We start from the raw sequence: 17,241 nt of genomic DNA, 5'->3' as shown, positions 1-17,241 counted from the left end.
GTAGCAGCACTTTCACCTTTCATTGACATATCAGACACAAACCAAAACAATTTCATTTTTATGCTCGACTACTAATAAAAATTGGCGCATTTAAAACCAAAATTCATTGTCTCCTGTCTAACATCCACAAAGATAATAAGGAGCTCATTGTTTTTAATATGGGGAAGATACCTTTATACAATGATAGGCTTGCTGTGACTACAGACTGTCTTTTGTTTTTTTGAATCCGCTAGAGGGAGACCAAATACGGACATATTCTTCTGTACGAGCCTACAGTAAATGTTGCTTTCAGGGCTAGATGGCTTTTGGAGAATCGGCGAAAGTGTCGATTTTAAGTCAAGATTATTTGGTTGATGTTTTAATTTGTGTTGTCCTGCTACCGCATCCAAAATGACTACTTTCTGGAAACGTCTTGTTAAGATACATATTCGTATTCATTATTCTGTGGGCTGTAGCAGGCCAGCGTGTTCTTATCATGTAACGTCAATGTTTCCGACAGTCATGAAGGCGGCGCGCTCTTGTGGTTGACGGTTTCGACTCTGCTACTCGGGTCGGGGTTTTCGCTGGGTGGGAACTTGTAAATAGAAACACCCTCAGCTGTGTAGTCTACTTATTTCACATGCCACAGCGTAACTTGTGTAATGACACCACTGAAAACCACATTACAACTCACATTTTTACAGGTACTTATTTGGCGGCAATTAGCAGGCTCCCCTCATAAATGGTACGGTCCCATCTTAACTTCCCAAACAAAAATGGCACATGAGTGTTTGTGAGGTGTGTTGATAACGAAAACGAAACGACGTGTGGCCGACACTGCAAACTGGAAAGCCGTAGCAGCACGACCCGTTAGTTTCCTCAGACATGGCACTGCAAGTATCAGCTCGAGTTTCCCGTATCGGGGCTCTCCCGTACTACACCGGCGGCCCTCTGTCCCGTGTCAGTGCTGACACTCAGAGTGTCGGTGTCAAGTTCAAACATATTTTAACTCCTGGAAGCCCCCAGCTGGGAAGGAGGCCAGCAACAAGTGCTCCCCGCAGCCATATTAACGCTGTCCGCCGAACTGACAAGTTCTCAACGACAACACCACTTTGGTCCAGCCGAGGCATCCATTCCTCCTTACCCCAGGTGAACAGAGGCTGGCTGGGCAAGTTTGCCCTCGGTACCGCCTTTGGAGTGAGCACAGCCGTGCTGGTCCAGTCTCTCCACACCGGAGCTTTCACCGCCATGGCCCTCAAAATTAACCTCGACTCTGATAAGGAAGACTGGAAGAAAACCAAGGGTGAGAGAGTTCAGTGACAGAGGCGAAGATTTTAATTTAAGTTGACAACACTTAACCTGTAGGGCCTTTGACGCTCATGTGCGGTCACGTGACCACCAGAACCTGTCCAGCTGTTGTCACAGGGATCAACAGTACCGATACAGCAATTAGTGGTAACAGATCAAAGTACACATGTATTTCATACACATTATACTGTATATAAAAAAATCGAATTAATAAATTAAAATAAATAAATAATAAATATGTAAAACACACCAATATTTTTTAATTAACTAGTAAATTAAATAATACATGATTAAAATACAGTAACGTTATAAAATTATAAATTTTGGAATGAAACTGACTTACTGCTGCCTGAAGTTGTAAGCTTGTGAAAAATTTCATGCACTATTTAGTTTCCTTCATAAGGTTGTGGTCTGAAGTTTACACACACTCATCATAGGCATGAATGTCATGGTAATTTTGGGCTTTAAATTGTATTTATTTATTTTATTCATTTTATTTTTTTAATTAACTGTTTTTCCTGGATGGAATGATTGTACAGCATACATCTTTAATGACTTAAAAAAATAAATTAAAGAATAGGATGCACAAATTTGAAATGATTTTTGGTTCTCTTTAATCTACACAGGGTGAAAAGTATACATACACGCTAAAATGGACACATACAGCCCCATTGATATTTAGTTAAATGTCTGTTAGCAAGTTGTACTCGAACAGATGCTTTTGGTAGCCATCAACAAGCATCTGGCATAATTTTTGCCAGATATCTGACATCTCTTCTTGGAAGTTCACTTAACTGGAGTTCATTTAAACTCAATTGTTTCCAGTCATAGAGCTGGAATTGAAGCATTATCTAAAAGTTTTCAGTTGGGTTGAGGCCAAAGCTTAATGGAGCCATTTCTCAACAACTCCAGATTCCATAGTCAAATGACTATATGCAAGAATAAGTTTTCTGGATTTGTCACCTCCTTTGTAAAGTCTGGAAGAAGATCCAAACTGTCACTCTCAGATGAGAGGAGATTGGTTTGGTACAACCAGGAGTCACAAAGACTCAAGCGTGTCATGAACTGGAAACTGCTGGAACACCAGCATGACTGAGTTTTACATTGTCATGGACTTAGAGGGTGCTGACCAAATTTGCTACTGCCTACATGGACAGGCCAAAAGCCTTCTGGAGAAATTTTTTTCCCAAAATCTGCCAAGAAGAGTGATCAAATATTCAGTCAGAAACTCACTGATGTCTGCTCAAAGTGCAAATGACAAATACGTTTGATGTTATATGTTTCAGATGACTTACTGCCTGTTCTCTTTATCTAACTTTTCTCTCAGTCTACCTGCTGTCTCTGAGCATGGAGGACAGGCGTCAGTACTACTGGACAACTGACTATAAGCCACTGGGTGAGATCTCAGTGTGGACTCCCACTGCAGGTCAGACCCTCAGCATCAGTCACAGTTACCATTCTGTTCACAGAGAGTTGAGTGATAGTAGTGGTAAGGTTTTCTAAGAGTCTCAGATTTCCAAGGTTTCAGATCATTAATAATTATTTTAATACTGGACAGACCCCATATACAGCTGCTCCGTAAAGGTAGGCATTAGATTCGGCTGCTAAAAAATGCAGTCTGATTATAAACATCAATATATTTTCTTCTGAGTGAAAAAAATGCTGCCCCACACATCTCTGGTTTTTAAGAGACAATGATAGGCAGTGTGCTCAAACGCTGTCAGGCGGAGTCAAGTTTTTAGAAATAAAAAACTATTTTGTTTTGAATTAGCTGCAGTGCTTTCAGTGCACAATATTGTATTATTTAACATTATATAGGTATATTTAGAATGATGAATTAAGGTGGTGATTTCAAATATGCACTAGAGTGGTGTGCAGCAAGAATGACTCTCAGCATTTTGAAGTCTGAGGTCATGATCCTCAGCTGGGAAAGGGTGGAGTGTTCACTCCAGGTCAGGGATGAGTTGCTGTCTCAAGTGGAGGAGTTTAAATATCTCAGGATGTTGCTCACAAGTGAGGGAGAGTGAGATTGCAGAGCATTAGCTTGTCCGTGACCTTCCTCTGAAGGGTGGCTGGGTTTCACACTGAATACAGCTAAGTCAGATTGTTTGATGTTTGGGCATCTGCCCTAGGATGCCTCCTAATCACCTTCTAGGTGAGGTATTTGATGCATGTCCTGACGGGAGAAGGCCTTGGAGCATCTCTGTTTGATATCTCCATGGATGGATGGATGGATGTCATGCATTTGAAGGGTCACTGCAGATCACTACACTTGCTTTGATGAAGGTTGTGGAAACTAATAGTTTTTAGTGCTTCAATGTGTTTGCTTTAGATTCACTTTGCTATATAAAGGCCTTGAACAATGAAATGACAAATCCCTCTTGTATGAATCTGTATCTCATACTGTAGATGCTTGGCAGGGAGTTCTGACAGTCGCTTAAGGATTTAGTGCCTTCCTGGCAAATCATTTCATTACATACACATCTTGTGATCTTCTATAAATGGTGGCAGCCTTTTCCAAGAATTGTTTAGGACATGATGCTTTTTGTATGCGTTGAACTACAGATGTATCCCCTGTGCTGATTTATCAGGTAAGCAAACCTGGTCCTGAGGCTGTTTGTGTCTCTTCCATCATCAGGTGGTTCGCAGCCAACTGACTACAAGAGGAATGAAAAATTGGACCAGAAGATTTCCCTTTATAACGGCGACATCACCAAGCTTGAGATAGACGCTATAGTCAATGCAGGTATGTGTGTGTGTCTATGTTTAAACCTTTGTGAAGTTGTCTATTTTTCACACAGGTCAAAATCAAATGTAATTAAAAAATAAATTGATGAAGCTCAATTTTATTTTGCTGTTATTTGACTAAAAATACTGGCTCGCAGTGGTGTACAGATGAAACCTCTGGAAAAGAATAATGTGAAGAAGAGTCAGTCAGAGGGAAACATGAGACAGGATTATGTTTTTAAAAGCTTGGTGCCAAACTGAGTGCCGCCTCCAATCCGTTTGTGCATTGATGTGCATACATTTAGCAAGGAACACCTGTGAGGGAGGTTCGCGCTGTGATTATGGGTATTATGTTTTCTCAGTGAGTGGGAGATACAGCTACAGGGCTTTATATGGTTAAGAATCCTACTGTGAAGTTTTCTTTAAAGTGGAGTACAAAAGAATAAAAGAACAACAGAACGGCTGAGAATCAGAAGATTTGCTGAGTCGCTCCCTGGAAACTTTAAAAGTAGACAAAGAAACACAAAAGCAGAGCTAGCATTCATCTGAAGTCTCCATGCCGGAAGAATTATGGACAGACTGCTTTGATATATGTGAAATTCATCACGGTACCCCATATGCTTTGTTTGTTTATGTAGTATCCCCCAGCTGTTTGGTTTAAGAACACTGTATCTTTTGATGTCTGTGCACTGCAGAAAGTGATTATTTTCAACTCCAACTGTTGATATGCATGCATGCATCTGCTGGACATCGGAAATGGCCTTGCTGGCTGCAGTTGGCCTATGAGCAAAAAGGTCGACATTTACCCATGGCAGTGGCTGATGTTTATCTGCTGCGTCAGATCAGTTTTGCTTTGGGTAAATGTTCAGCAATAGTACGATGAAGAGCTGGGAGAGTCTGAAATGTCTGAGTTACTGGAACAAGAGGCTGAATAAATAAAAATATAAAACTAAAGACAGACAATAAGTGCAAAACAAAACTTAAAAACCACTCTGATAACGGTAATGCTGTTAACCAAATGATTTTTAAGCCATTTGCTAAATTTGTTTTTTAAAATTCTATTTAATATTAAATTTATTTAAAAACGGACTAGCTCTGGAACAAAAGAGACAAATGTCTTAATTCTAAAACTACTTGAAAATATTGAATTATAAATAATATTTAAGCTATATCTAATCAGCCAACACATAGGACAGAAATCCAATGCATTTAGGCATGGTCGAGAAGTTAAAACTGAAGTTTGGACCATGAGAGTACCCCATTCCCGCCATTCCTGTCAGCTCAGAACTGAAACTGAGGCTATGATTCATACAGGCTCACCAAAATAGGATAATAAAAATTTGGAAACTGTTGCCTTGTCCGATGAGTCTCCATTTATGCTCCGACATTCGGATGGTAGGTTCAGAATTTGGTTTCCATAGGAAACCATGGATCTTGTCTGTGTTGTAGTTCAGTTCAGGCTGCTGGTGGTGGTATAATGGTGTGGAGGATATTTTTTGGCAAATGTTGGGTTCATTAGTGCCAACTGAGCACCTCTGATGAATGCTTCCAGCACCTTGATAAATCTATGCTATGAGGAATTAACACAGTCCTGAAGACAAAAGGGGCTCCAATTCAGTACTAGCCAGGTGTACCTAATAAAGGGTCCAGTGAATGTATATCAAACTCTTAAAACATTTTTTGGTCAAATGTCCTCTCATCACTTGTTGTTCTCGGGTTTTAGATAGTAGTGACCATTAGATGGAGCCAGAAGCCACTTGATCCATTCGAGACTTTCTTTTTCCCACAAGGCTGTTTGGGCATGTGGGGGAAATTTAATCGGTGTCTTGGCACTGGTGATGCATCGGGGGAGAGTGAGGCAGGCCAGCATGCCTAAATGATGCTTGATGATGAGGCTTTAGCAAAAAATGATAGATTTTCACTGGCAGCTGACTGTCAGCAGGTGCGCGCCGTGCCAGCAACCAGTGAATATTTTGATCTTTGAATCTCATAGTTCACAGTGTGACTGCTTCTGTTTGTGTGTGCTTGCAAGTAATTATACATGCATCTGTCTACAAATGTTTCAGTAATTATGTGTGTATACAGTAAGTACCGTCTCTGTGCTTCTGGAGAGGCGACTTTGTATTTTACAAGAGCTTTTACAGAGTCGTGGGTTGCAAAGTAGCACAGAATTAACAAGAGGAAACAGCTAGTAAAGTGTCATTTAGCGGAGAGGACGAGGCAAGGTGACGAAGAAAAACCTCAGCAATGCCAGAGGAAACATGACTGAGAGATAGAGCGTGAGAGAGTCACACTGAGTGACAAAAAGCAAGAGGGGAGTCTGGAGGAGTGAAAAGAAGAAGATGAAAGAGACACAGGGAGAGGACACAGGCTAGTATTTAAATCTCAGACTGCATTGCCATGGCAACAAGCAGGTACAGGGTACCCTCAAAGGAGCTTTGGGCGGCAGAGTCCGATCATCCTTTCTGCCTGACTGATTGGCTGCCCAGCTGACTGTCTCCGTGGTCGTTTTGTTGACTAAGCTGCTGACCTTTTCTCCCAGTGACTAACTGATTGACTAAGAGGCTTTGAGTGATGCCAGTTGCACTTAAAGAAATGTGACATTAAAATAAAAGAAAACATCGAGCAAGTTAATTACGCTCATTTTTGAAATTGTAAACTTTCTGCTGTTGCAGCAAAGCTCTGACCAGAGCGTGCGGTTTTTGACATGTGGAGGGGAGTGTTGTGGATTATCTGTGGCTGCTTTGAAAGGCCTTGAAGCATCATTTGGCCCCTAAGGCAGCAAACATTCAATTGAAGCCAACTGTGGCCAATTATACGCTATACTGGCAGGCTGGTAGGTAGGTTGGGAGGGTGGGGGCCTCCAGGCCTGGCTGGTGGTTAGCAATTGATTAGACACTCAAACACACGCACACATATATATGCATGAAGAGAGACACTCGTGTACACGAATGCATAGGGACGGATAAATTAACAGGTTTGAACTTCACGTGCTCCCTTATCTTGTTTCATTCCCTCCCTTCCTTCTCTCCTTTCCTCAATCAGCACTCGTTGATCAGGTAAACAGGGCGTTGCAGGGTGGGCGCTGGTTGTCGTTTGTGTCTCTCTCAATAAAGATTGGATTTACAGTAACCCTCAACTCCTCCTTCCCTCCTCCTATTCCTCCCTCCCTCCTTCTTTCCACACTTTTACTGCTCCTGGCTTCTGCCCACTCCTATAAAACACTACAAACATAAAAACCCACAAGCACTTAAGAGCCGTCCGGGTGGTGGTGGTGGGGGGCATACTGGGGGAGGAGACGTGGGCAGAAACATCCTCCTCTTTACACCCCTCAATCACTCCGTCCGGAGAAGGGTAGGGAGATGGAGGGGAGGATATATTGTCTCTGATGGGCTAGCTGATTAAGATGGATTGCACAATGAAATGTCGTCGGAGTGATGCGTTCTTGGAGTGTGTGTGTGCTGCTACGCAGCAACTAACTTTGCATTAAAACCTTTTTTCAAATTGATTAAATGCAAATTTGTTGAGCTCTACTGAGCTGCATTTTTGCCCTGCAAAAGTTTTATTCTTCCTTTCCATTTCAACACTTACTTTTAGCCCCCGTAGTGTTTATTATGTTTGACATTAAATGCCATTTATTCTGGCCCACCGTCTTCACTGCACAGAATAAAATCTAATTGAAAAAGATTTAAAAACTGAACCGATAAGTTCTCTCAGTATTTTTGTGTGAAGTCCTTTTTTTTTTTTCTTTTTTTTTCCGCGGAGCTAATTCGGTGCGTTAAAGTAAATGCAGCAGCCGAGTCAGCTGATAAATCTTTCAGGCTAGACTATAAAAAACTGTCCCTAAAATTAAGCCGCGCACCGTCAAGAGATAAAGAATATTCCGGTCCTATCTCAGTCTTCACAGCTGAACCACTTGTCTTCGTCACTATTTCTGCTTGCCAGGAGTCTTTGTGTGTCTTTGTGTGTGTGTGTGTGTCACACCTTTACACCCTTATTTAGATGTGCTGTTAAGACTACATATATGTAAGTCTGCATGTGTTCCCCTGCTTTTGCCAGGAGTGCACATGAACCCAGCTCTAACTGTGTGTACGTGTTTGATGCGATGTGTCTAAGAGTGGTTTGATATGCGAGCAGGTATCCTGCATGTGTGTGCCTGTGTGGGTGGATGAAATAGGGTCTCCCAGGTTTTCCTCTGCTGGTCAGAGATAAAGCTGTTGGTTGGCTCTGCTAACCCACCCACTGTGGCTAAAGCTGAGAGATACAAGATTAGAGCCAATAGTTTTCTCGGCCCCCAGGTGACCGACAAGAGGGAGGAAGAGAGAGTCTGTATGTGTAGGCTGGACTTGTAACATCCCTCTGGATAAGAAACCTAGAAAAGGAGATGGATGGATGGATAAAGGAGCAGGGGTGGTGTTGTGACAGACAGTGAGGGACAAAAGGTCAGGCATTAGACAAGTGAAAGGCACAAACTCTTCAGGTCACCTAGGATTTCCACTCCATGTTACCGTCAGCGCAACATCAGCTTTTTGAAATAAAAACTGTGATCGGATTGATGAACAAACATTTCTTGAGAAAAGCTGGGAGATTAAAAGCCTTTCATGAGTAATTGTAGACCGTCAGGGAAAATAGAGATATTCATAGCGTTAACTTGAGATGCTGATCAAAGCCTGAAGCTTAACTCCTCGGGAATAATAATAAAGGTTTAGGTGTGCAGTCGATTCAAAGGTCGGAAGGAGACTCAGCTCAAAGTCAAATCAGCTTGAGTGAGTACAGTTTCAGTATTCTGTTTCACAGAAGAGATGCATCTCTGTTTAGGTACATATTTACACGAATATAGGACAAATCGTTACACTGGAGAAGGTGGAAAAAGCACGAGGCCTTTTTGCTCAAAAGCCCACTGAAGCGTTGGTTTCAAAATGCTTGAGGATTAATGAATTGATTTCAGGTTTAAAAATATTCAGGCATTATGCAGATTTGTCTCCCAATGGCATCTTTCCTGGTAATTAGTCAATCAACAGAATTAAGTGCCGATCTAAATTCTGATTTTCTTTGTCACATTTAATAGTCAGTTTTCAGCCGTCTACAGCTACTGGTCTGTTTGTTTGGCAAAAAACAAGGAAATTAAGGGTCTTGCTATGGCTTGAAAAAAGATAAAAGATGCAAGAGTGATGAGATGATGAGTAGTTTTTTACTCTTTGCTTTTTTCTTGTAGCTTAAACTCTAGGTTCTCAAGAATGACTCAGTCTGAGTGCCGAATAGGAAAAAAGTGACCAGTTTAAAAATAAATAAATCTATTTATTTTTTTAATAGACCATTTAACACATAACAGTCAATCTCCTCAAAAATTACTTCTCTAGAAGGAAATAAAAGGGCAGGAAAAGCAAACAAAATGTTCAAATTGAGACCAAAAATACGCCTCCATTCAGCACAAAAAATACAGCAAACAAAAACTGCATGACTCTCGAAAAACAACTATTCAGGCCGACTTTCTGTTAGGTCTTTAAAATAGTTTGAAAAGCTTCCCCAAGCCCTTTCAAATGTGTTTGTCTTCCCGCGTATATGCTATTTGTCTGTGTTTTTCCTTTTTTCTGTTTAGCTTTTCAAAAAAACTGACATTCATTAATGCTTGCTTATTTTTGTTTCTCATACAAACTGAACAGAAGAAGCTTTGAGTCTATTAGAATTTCTTTTGAAATGATTTTTTCACATGTCTCTGCCAAACAGTGCTCCACCAGCCCAGGGATGTCAAACTCTTTTCACATTACAGGCCTGAGCAAGGTACCGTCCCTAAACACTGCTCCCCGGGTGCCCAATGGCTGCATTCACTGAGTGAATGGGTTAAATGCAGAGAGGAATTTCCCTCCATCAATAAAGTACACTTTCTATATTTAATCCCTGGGAAAACATGCTCCTGTAGTAAATGAAAGAAATCTGTCAGCGTGACTCTTTGGGCTTGAATTTTAAGAGATAAATGTGTAAAATTACAGAATAGTTCTGGTGGCTCATTTCCCATAATGTCCTTTAATTATAAAACAGAAGGCTTTTACTAAGTCACAGAAAATGCTGTGTACACATTGTTAAAAAAATACCTTTCTCAAGTAGGACATGAAAAACAAGAACATTTCTGTCATTTAATTCATAATCGAATCCTTAATTACTTTCGTGTAGTGTAAATGGCCAATTGAGATGTGTTATAGGAGTGAAAGCTGAAAAAATTCAGTTAAAAGTCCAAAATCTGTTCACTCACATTTTCCAGACTTGTCCAGTGGGTCTGGTTGGAGTCTGCACCGAGCCGATTCTGGCCCCTGGGCCTTATGTTTGACACCTCTGCTCTAGCCTTTGTACATTCAGTACATTCAGTGCAAAGGCTAGGCTTGTACATTTAGTATAAAGGTATTTTTGAGTTCCCTCAACAGACGCCTTAACGCCCACTCACATCCTGGGCCATCTGACCTCAGGAATTCGCATGATAAGGTGGCTGATTGGGACCCACACCCAGTTTCACACCTTGGCTCAGGCGATTAGAGGATTATCAGGGGGTCCTTTTGTCCCTCTGTGGGGGGACACTCCCACTAGGTTTATATCTGGGACTCTCCACCATTTGACCTTAGAACTGAAGAAGCTTCTCGGATGAGAGGTGAAACGTCTTCAAGCAACTTAAAGAAGTCCAGACACTTTTCTTTGCAAGCTCCTTTGACTACGATGACCTGGATGACTGAGAACCTTCACAGACATATTAATGGGGATGGCTGTTCTTTTATTTTTTTAACACCAGCTGCATTTATCAGACTCGGGGAGGTTTAGTCTGCTATGAGGGCGGGACTAAAGAGTTGAAACTGAAGATAAATGCTCCCTTGGTCTCGATCTGTGTGGGCTATATTACAGTTTAACATGAACCGTGGATTAATGAAACGTACCGCAGTGCATTCTTTCAGTGTTGCTCTCACGGCCTGAATAAAATGTTTCTGCTCTCGGCCTGCAGGCCCCACTTTGAGAACCCTGGTCTTAAATGATTAAATGCTTGTTCTGTTAAATGAGAAAATAATCACTTCATTAATAAACAATGAATATAATTGTTTCTTGCAGCCACAGTTCTTTTTTTTTTTTCCTGTTGTTGTTGTTGTTGTTGTTGTTGTTAGTGAAGATGATACATATTTAAAGGCTTGCTCTGCTTGGCGGCACTGCAAAAACTTTGTAATATAAGATCTGGTTCCTGCTCATGATGTAGACTATAGAGCTCGAGTGAGCAGACACAAACACTGTAAATGGCTATTAATGCTTTTTTTCTGTAACGGTGGGTAATTTTGAATTGGGCCGTAAACAGAAGTGATACAGCAGAAGCCGCACAAGATCAGCTTAATCTTTTATTATTACATTGTGTATGCGGGTGGATGCATGGTGGGAGCATTAATAATTAAACAAAAGTGTTTTTTTTGAGCTTGGATGCTTCCTTCGATTGAAATATAAATTCAAGTCAGTGTTGGGGCATCTTTTATTGATTCCACAGAACTCCATGCTTGATGATGTCCTGTAGCAGTAGCAGGGTTGTGGGGGCCTATGGGTTATAGAGGATGAAGTTATTGGGGGTGTTGGGGAGTTATGGATGAGCGGAGCCAGACGGATGGACAAGCAGCAGGACATCGACTAGAACAGCTGGAGGAAAAAGGTGAGAGGGATGTACTCTCTGATCTTGTTTGGTGATTTTTAAGAGGATAAAACAGGCGAACCCTTGGCGCTGCAGGTAGAGCCCCTTACAAGAGCATTACCCTACAGCGTCAGACTCCTTCTGCAAGGCTTCACTGATTCTTAGCTGGCTTTGTCAATGGGGCTTAGTGCCGTGCTTAGCGCCAGAATCAGCCTGGCAGACGTCGCCGTTTTTTCCCCACGCTGCCGGAGTGTGTATGGGAGATTGTCAGGCCTGACGTTGTTCTAAATTGCTTCAGAGCAGCAAAAATTATTTCTTAGATTTCACCTGAGCTGCATTTTCTTCATTTGACTAGAGTGATGGGGGACATTCAGTGGGAATCTTGCATGCTTAACCACTTTATGAGGGATTTTCCAGCATCAGGCCAAGGATTAAGTTTTTCTTTGTTGTCGTTTTTTTTTTTTTTTAACTGATCTACTGTATCCGGTCCAGCTTCTGGTGCTTAAGCTGGTAATAGTGTGTTTGTTTAAGTATGTACATAGTGTAGCTGTTAGAGGATAATCAAGTTGTAGCCAGCTGTAGTTATTTTATTTTTTTAAGGAAGAGGAATGAATGTTTTCAAGGCTTCATAGACACCCTTCGACGTCTGCCAGTTAGTCACCAAGTCACACGTTTTACTCTAGGGAGGCAGCTTGTTGTGATCCACCCGACCTCTCTGGTAGTAGCAGGGGTGTGAGGTGGGGGGGGTTGATGGAAATCCCAGAACGGACCTAGTCGTGCTGCTGAGGTCTCTTAGGCCCCACAGCGTTCTCTGTTTCCCGCAGTTACCATATATCTACACCAGAGCACTTGTCAGGTTGTGTTAGGACCGGCTCATATTACAAGATGCAAAATGTCACACTAAGTTTGCTGTTGCTGACAAATATTTCATGCGTGTATGCTTTAGGAAAGATGGAAATCAGATGCTGCAAAATTATAAATGTACCGTGTGTTTTGATGATTAGGATTTCAACTGAGAACCAATGAAAGTCTTCTCCTCGCCTTCAGCTTGCTTGCATCTGTGAAAACTAAGCCGGAGTTGTGCTGTTTACTCTAAAAGTAAAAGGAGTCCATATGCCGCTCTTGTGAAGCAGAGCAGATCCCTCATGAAATGCACTGTTTCTCCCTGCTGTAGTAACTGTACTTATTTAGCTCCAGTTCCTATAGCAGTATCCCCACTGCACTGGCTGTTTTGTGAAGCACCGCTAATGGACGCGCTCTTACAATGTGCCTGTCAACTATCCGTATACAAAAGCACTACAGAGTCAAATTGGCATCGCTGGTGTAGTTTCAGATTGAGAGCAGAAATGATGTGCTGTCAAAACTTAGTAACGACACGCTCTCCCCCTCCTCTTTCTACCAGCTACTAAACCGGGATCACTGTGGCGAGGATTGTGCAGACTCTGCCAAATGAAGACATAACCTGCTCTTTTCTTCTTCTTTTTTTTTTTTTTACTGTAAAGAGGATTTACTGTACAAAAAACCAATAAAAGAGAAAATCCATCAGAGTAAGATTGAGCTGTACGAAGTGAGTTCAGGCAGCGGTGGTGATCGGCAGGGTCAAAGACGGGGCTGATGCAATGTTTACCCATCATCCAAAGTACTACTATTACAGAGCAGAAGTACATTTAGCTTTGTTTTATTCCTCTGTAGGGTAGAGCAACTGTAATTGATTTAGACCTCTACCCAACTGATAAATGATCAAGTTATTTTCATAATGGATTAATACGTCAGATGCAGAAGTATCATCAGCGCCGTCTTGAAATATCAAAAGTAACAGCAGTAAGCAGCAGGGATGCCCTCATTATTGTGTTATATAGTTATGTAATGCTGGATTAATGCTGCCTCTTATTGATTTATGTTAATCAGCTTTTAAATGTTGCACATTTTAAAACCATTTTTAAGTTGATCAGATTTTTAGAAACTAGTGATTCCAGCTGTCAAATTAATGTATTGCAGGGAAAAGATTAAAATTATAAAATGTAAATAGTCATTAAATGCATAAATACCTCGAAACTGTACTTGAACAAATGCACTATACCACTGGTGCTTGTTCCAGACAGGCGGCCCAAAAGGTGAGACAGTAAGTGTTTTCCTCAGCGAGCTCCTTTAAGAGAACACATGAAGATCAAGAGGAGCGCAGGAGAAATTGGAGAGCTGAAATTTCAGGGTTTCAAATTGGCTTCTTCTCCCAAAAAACTAGATTTAGCACCTTCACAGTAAAATGTTCTTCAGTGTTGGAGTTACTGTGACACAGCCGATAATCGGTGTCGGGTCAACTCCTCGGAGATGTAATCACAGTCCGCCCACACATTTCAGTTTGACAGTAACACCATAAGTGAAGAGCCTGTCTGTGAACTTCAAGACAGCGGTAAGGACACAATGTGGGCATCACAGGGTCGCCACAGAAAATAAGTTTGAAGACCTTTTTAATAGCACTCTAAATGTAATTTAAACTTGTGAAAGGAAATAAACATCATAACTCTTTTTGAAGTAAACACATTTGATGTCAGTTCAAACTGAAAACTAAGGCCGTGATTAGTTGAGATTAAAAAATAAAAAGCCCATTGTTCTTGATCTGATGAACAGTGAAAGAGCTGAGAAGCTGATGTTAAGAGAAATAGACTCATATTGCTATTTTTAATCTATATGACAGGGACCTTAGATATTTAATTTAATATGACTGAGACAAAAGCAGGAAGACCACATTTTAATGCCTCAAACAAGTCACTCTCTTTTTTTTTTGTTCTTTTTTTGCATGAAAAGATTACACAGGTAATAAATTGATTCAGCAGATGTGAATATTTGCTGGTTAACTTTTATGTTAATCGACTCATAAATGCCGTACAGGCTCTAACCTGTAGTAAAAATGATACCATGCATTTGGTGGACATATTTTTAAGCTTGTAAATGCTTTAAGATGGATTTAAACATTAGGCCGTGCCAGTGGGCTTTTATATTCGAATCACAATCGATGAGAGCAGTGATGCTGATCTAAAACCTGAGATGACTGCATTTAACATGAAGCCAGTTGCTTTCTAAATCATAACTGTCCTCTCATTTAGAGGTTTTTTTTTTTTTGAAGAACACTGGATTTTATTTATCTCTGTAAAAAAGGATTGGCTTTTTTATAGACCTTGTGCTAAATAAACTTAATTGTCACTAAGGAGACGTGCCATAGTTAGCCTGGTTTGTTTCTAATGGGAGCTTATATCTCAGCACTCTGTTTGTGTTTCGAGGGGTTTCAAGAAAACCCTCCATATGAGTTAAAGACATATCAAATGAATAGAAAATTACTATTAGGCTGCCTCATGAAGTGCCTCATTTTTTATGCTACAAGAACTTAAATGATTGGGGGTGTGTTTAATATCTTTTAAGGCTTTAGATGATCTGAAGTCCACCACTGAGAGTAATCAGAGTGTGTGTGCTTCAAACTCATTTAAAAAAAGTTGAAGTGATCACAGCTGACATTTTGTTTCATGTTTAGCTACAGATTTCCGCTTGCCTTTTCAAGTCTCTCCTCTTTTTTTTTCAGCTCCTTACTTAAATCTCTGCTTGTGTCTCCCACTTTCAAGCACAACACTGAAGTTGCGTTACGTCCACTCTGTCCTTTTGTATCTGTGTCTATGCCATGGGTCAAGTTTGGAGGCTGCAGGGCCTCGTTGGCTGCGGCGTGGATTTAGACAGTGCTGCTGCTCTAGTTTTTTCCAGTCCAGATCTGTCTGAGTTAATAACGGTACAACTGCCAGAAAGACCACTTTACTGGTCATTCGGGCAGCGACATTAACGCTCTCTGTGTAGTCCAAATTTTGACTGTTCAAGGTTCAGTGCCTCCCAGTTTCCACAGGATGCTGCAATGTTCAGTTTGTGTCTCAATTTGAGTGGGAAGATGAAAGGAAAAACTTCAGCGCTCGGTTTGTTAGACTTTAATCCTTTCCCTTCCCCCTTCTTTCGCTCATGAACTCGGGCATCATCGCAGTGCTGTGACCTGAGAGGAGTGAGACATCGGCGCTAGACAAATGGGCCTTCGTTTATAGCCTCAAACTGATTTACACCCTGACATTGAGAAGTTAACATACCCTTGGAGAGTTAATCCCTAATGTTGTCTGGGTCAGTAAATAAACCGAAAGAGAAAAGCCAAATTGAAGGAGTTTGCAGAAAAAGCTCATTCGTGCTAATTATTTCTCTCCCACCCCTCCCTAGTTAAAAGCTTTCCCACCCCTCCAATCAATCGCCACTTTAGCGAGCAGGAAGGGTTGAAGGAAGTGTGAGCCTCATTAGCTTGATTGGGCCAATGTGGGAGATGGAGAGAGATGGACTGAATGAAGGAGTTAAAGAGAAAAGGAGTCAGCTTGATCCTCAGCACTTGGCCCATCAGAGCTTCTGTCAACAAGACAAGTGCTGCATTCAAATGTGTTGGTTTGTTTTGTGGAGTTGGGGCTCCTAGTGGGATTTGGGTGGATCTGCTGATGGTATCTGTGCTGAATGGGAAGCAATTAATGATGCGTGCTGCATGGAGTTTGTTAAGGTAAATATTGTCTGTGTCAAAAGTGAGCAGACTGGGAATTTTGCCTTTGTTTTTCATTTGATTGGAAGATTAAGATTAGGGGTTGAAACCTAATGCAGGCACGGGAAGAACTTAGACACACAGTTAGGCCCGTCGGGACAGAGACACATTTTTTTTTAGTAGTAGTTTTGCCTTTGTACACCATCACAGTGGCTTTTAAATTAAAACAGTCAAAATGTGATTGAAGTGCAGACCTTTAATTTAACTCTTTAGGAATTACTGCTGCTTTCATACACAGTTCCCTATTTTAAGAGGCTCAAAAATGAGTTTAAATATTTGTAGCCAAGTTTTTATTACTTGGCTAAAAATCCTTTGCAGTCAATGACTGTCTGAAGTCTAGAAACCATGGACACCACTAGATGCGGTGCTTCTTCTCTTTAGATCTTTTGCCAGACCTTTACCGCAGCTGCCATCAGTTGCTTGTATGTGGGACTCTGTGCATTCAGCTTTGCATTTAATACCTGAAAAGCTGCTCTATTGGATTGAGATGGCTTTGCTGTCTGATCAGTTTTGCAGCAACTGCCTGAATCTGAGCAGAGCATACAGCCCGACACACTTCAGAGTCCATCCTGCTGTTTCTAACAGTGATCACATCATCAATAAACAGTGTTGACCTGGTTCCACTGGCAGCCATAAAGCTATCCCCTTGTAGTGATGTAGTCATGTAGTTCTTGGTTTCATCTGCCCCAAGAATCTTTGTCCCCCAGAACTGTGCAGACTCTTTTCGATGTTTCTCGGTAAAGTCTAATCTGGACTTTTTGTTCCTTTTATTTAAACTGAAGTAAACTAATTTTGCTTTATTCAAAGGCTGCATTTAAATACCAGGCAGTTTGGTGCAGGCTGAATTGGTTAGTTAGCAGTATTGGGATAACAGTGAAGCCCTATTGTAGACTGGTTATATCAAGGGTTATATACTGTTTTGTAAGGTATTTAAGTTAATGATGCTGATTAGATTCACTGTTTGAATTCTACC

At 41.1% G+C, this 17,241-nt stretch overlaps 1 protein-coding gene across 2 annotated transcripts in view; it reads left to right on the top strand.

Annotated features, from left to right (window-relative positions):
• Positions 1-737: 737 nt before the first annotated feature.
• Positions 738-17,241, top strand: part of macrod1 (mono-ADP ribosylhydrolase 1) — a 146,723-nt gene continuing 130,219 nt past the window's right edge. For both annotated transcript variants that reach the window (XM_087850604.1, XM_087850613.1), the window contains exons 1-3: positions 738-1,282; positions 2,615-2,713; positions 3,926-4,033. In XM_087850604.1, the coding sequence (XP_087706730.1) occupies positions 865-1,282; positions 2,615-2,713; positions 3,926-4,033 (625 nt within the window). In that variant the 5' untranslated portion in view covers positions 738-864. The remainder of the gene's footprint in view (positions 1,283-2,614; positions 2,714-3,925; positions 4,034-17,241) is intronic.

The sequence above is a fragment of the Neolamprologus brichardi genome, chromosome 2 (genome assembly GCF_056152115.1).
Source record: "Neolamprologus brichardi isolate AB-2024 chromosome 2, ASM5615211v1, whole genome shotgun sequence".
NCBI lineage: Eukaryota > Metazoa > Chordata > Actinopteri > Cichliformes > Cichlidae > Neolamprologus > Neolamprologus brichardi.
This window is presented reverse-complemented; position numbering and strand designations above follow the sequence as displayed.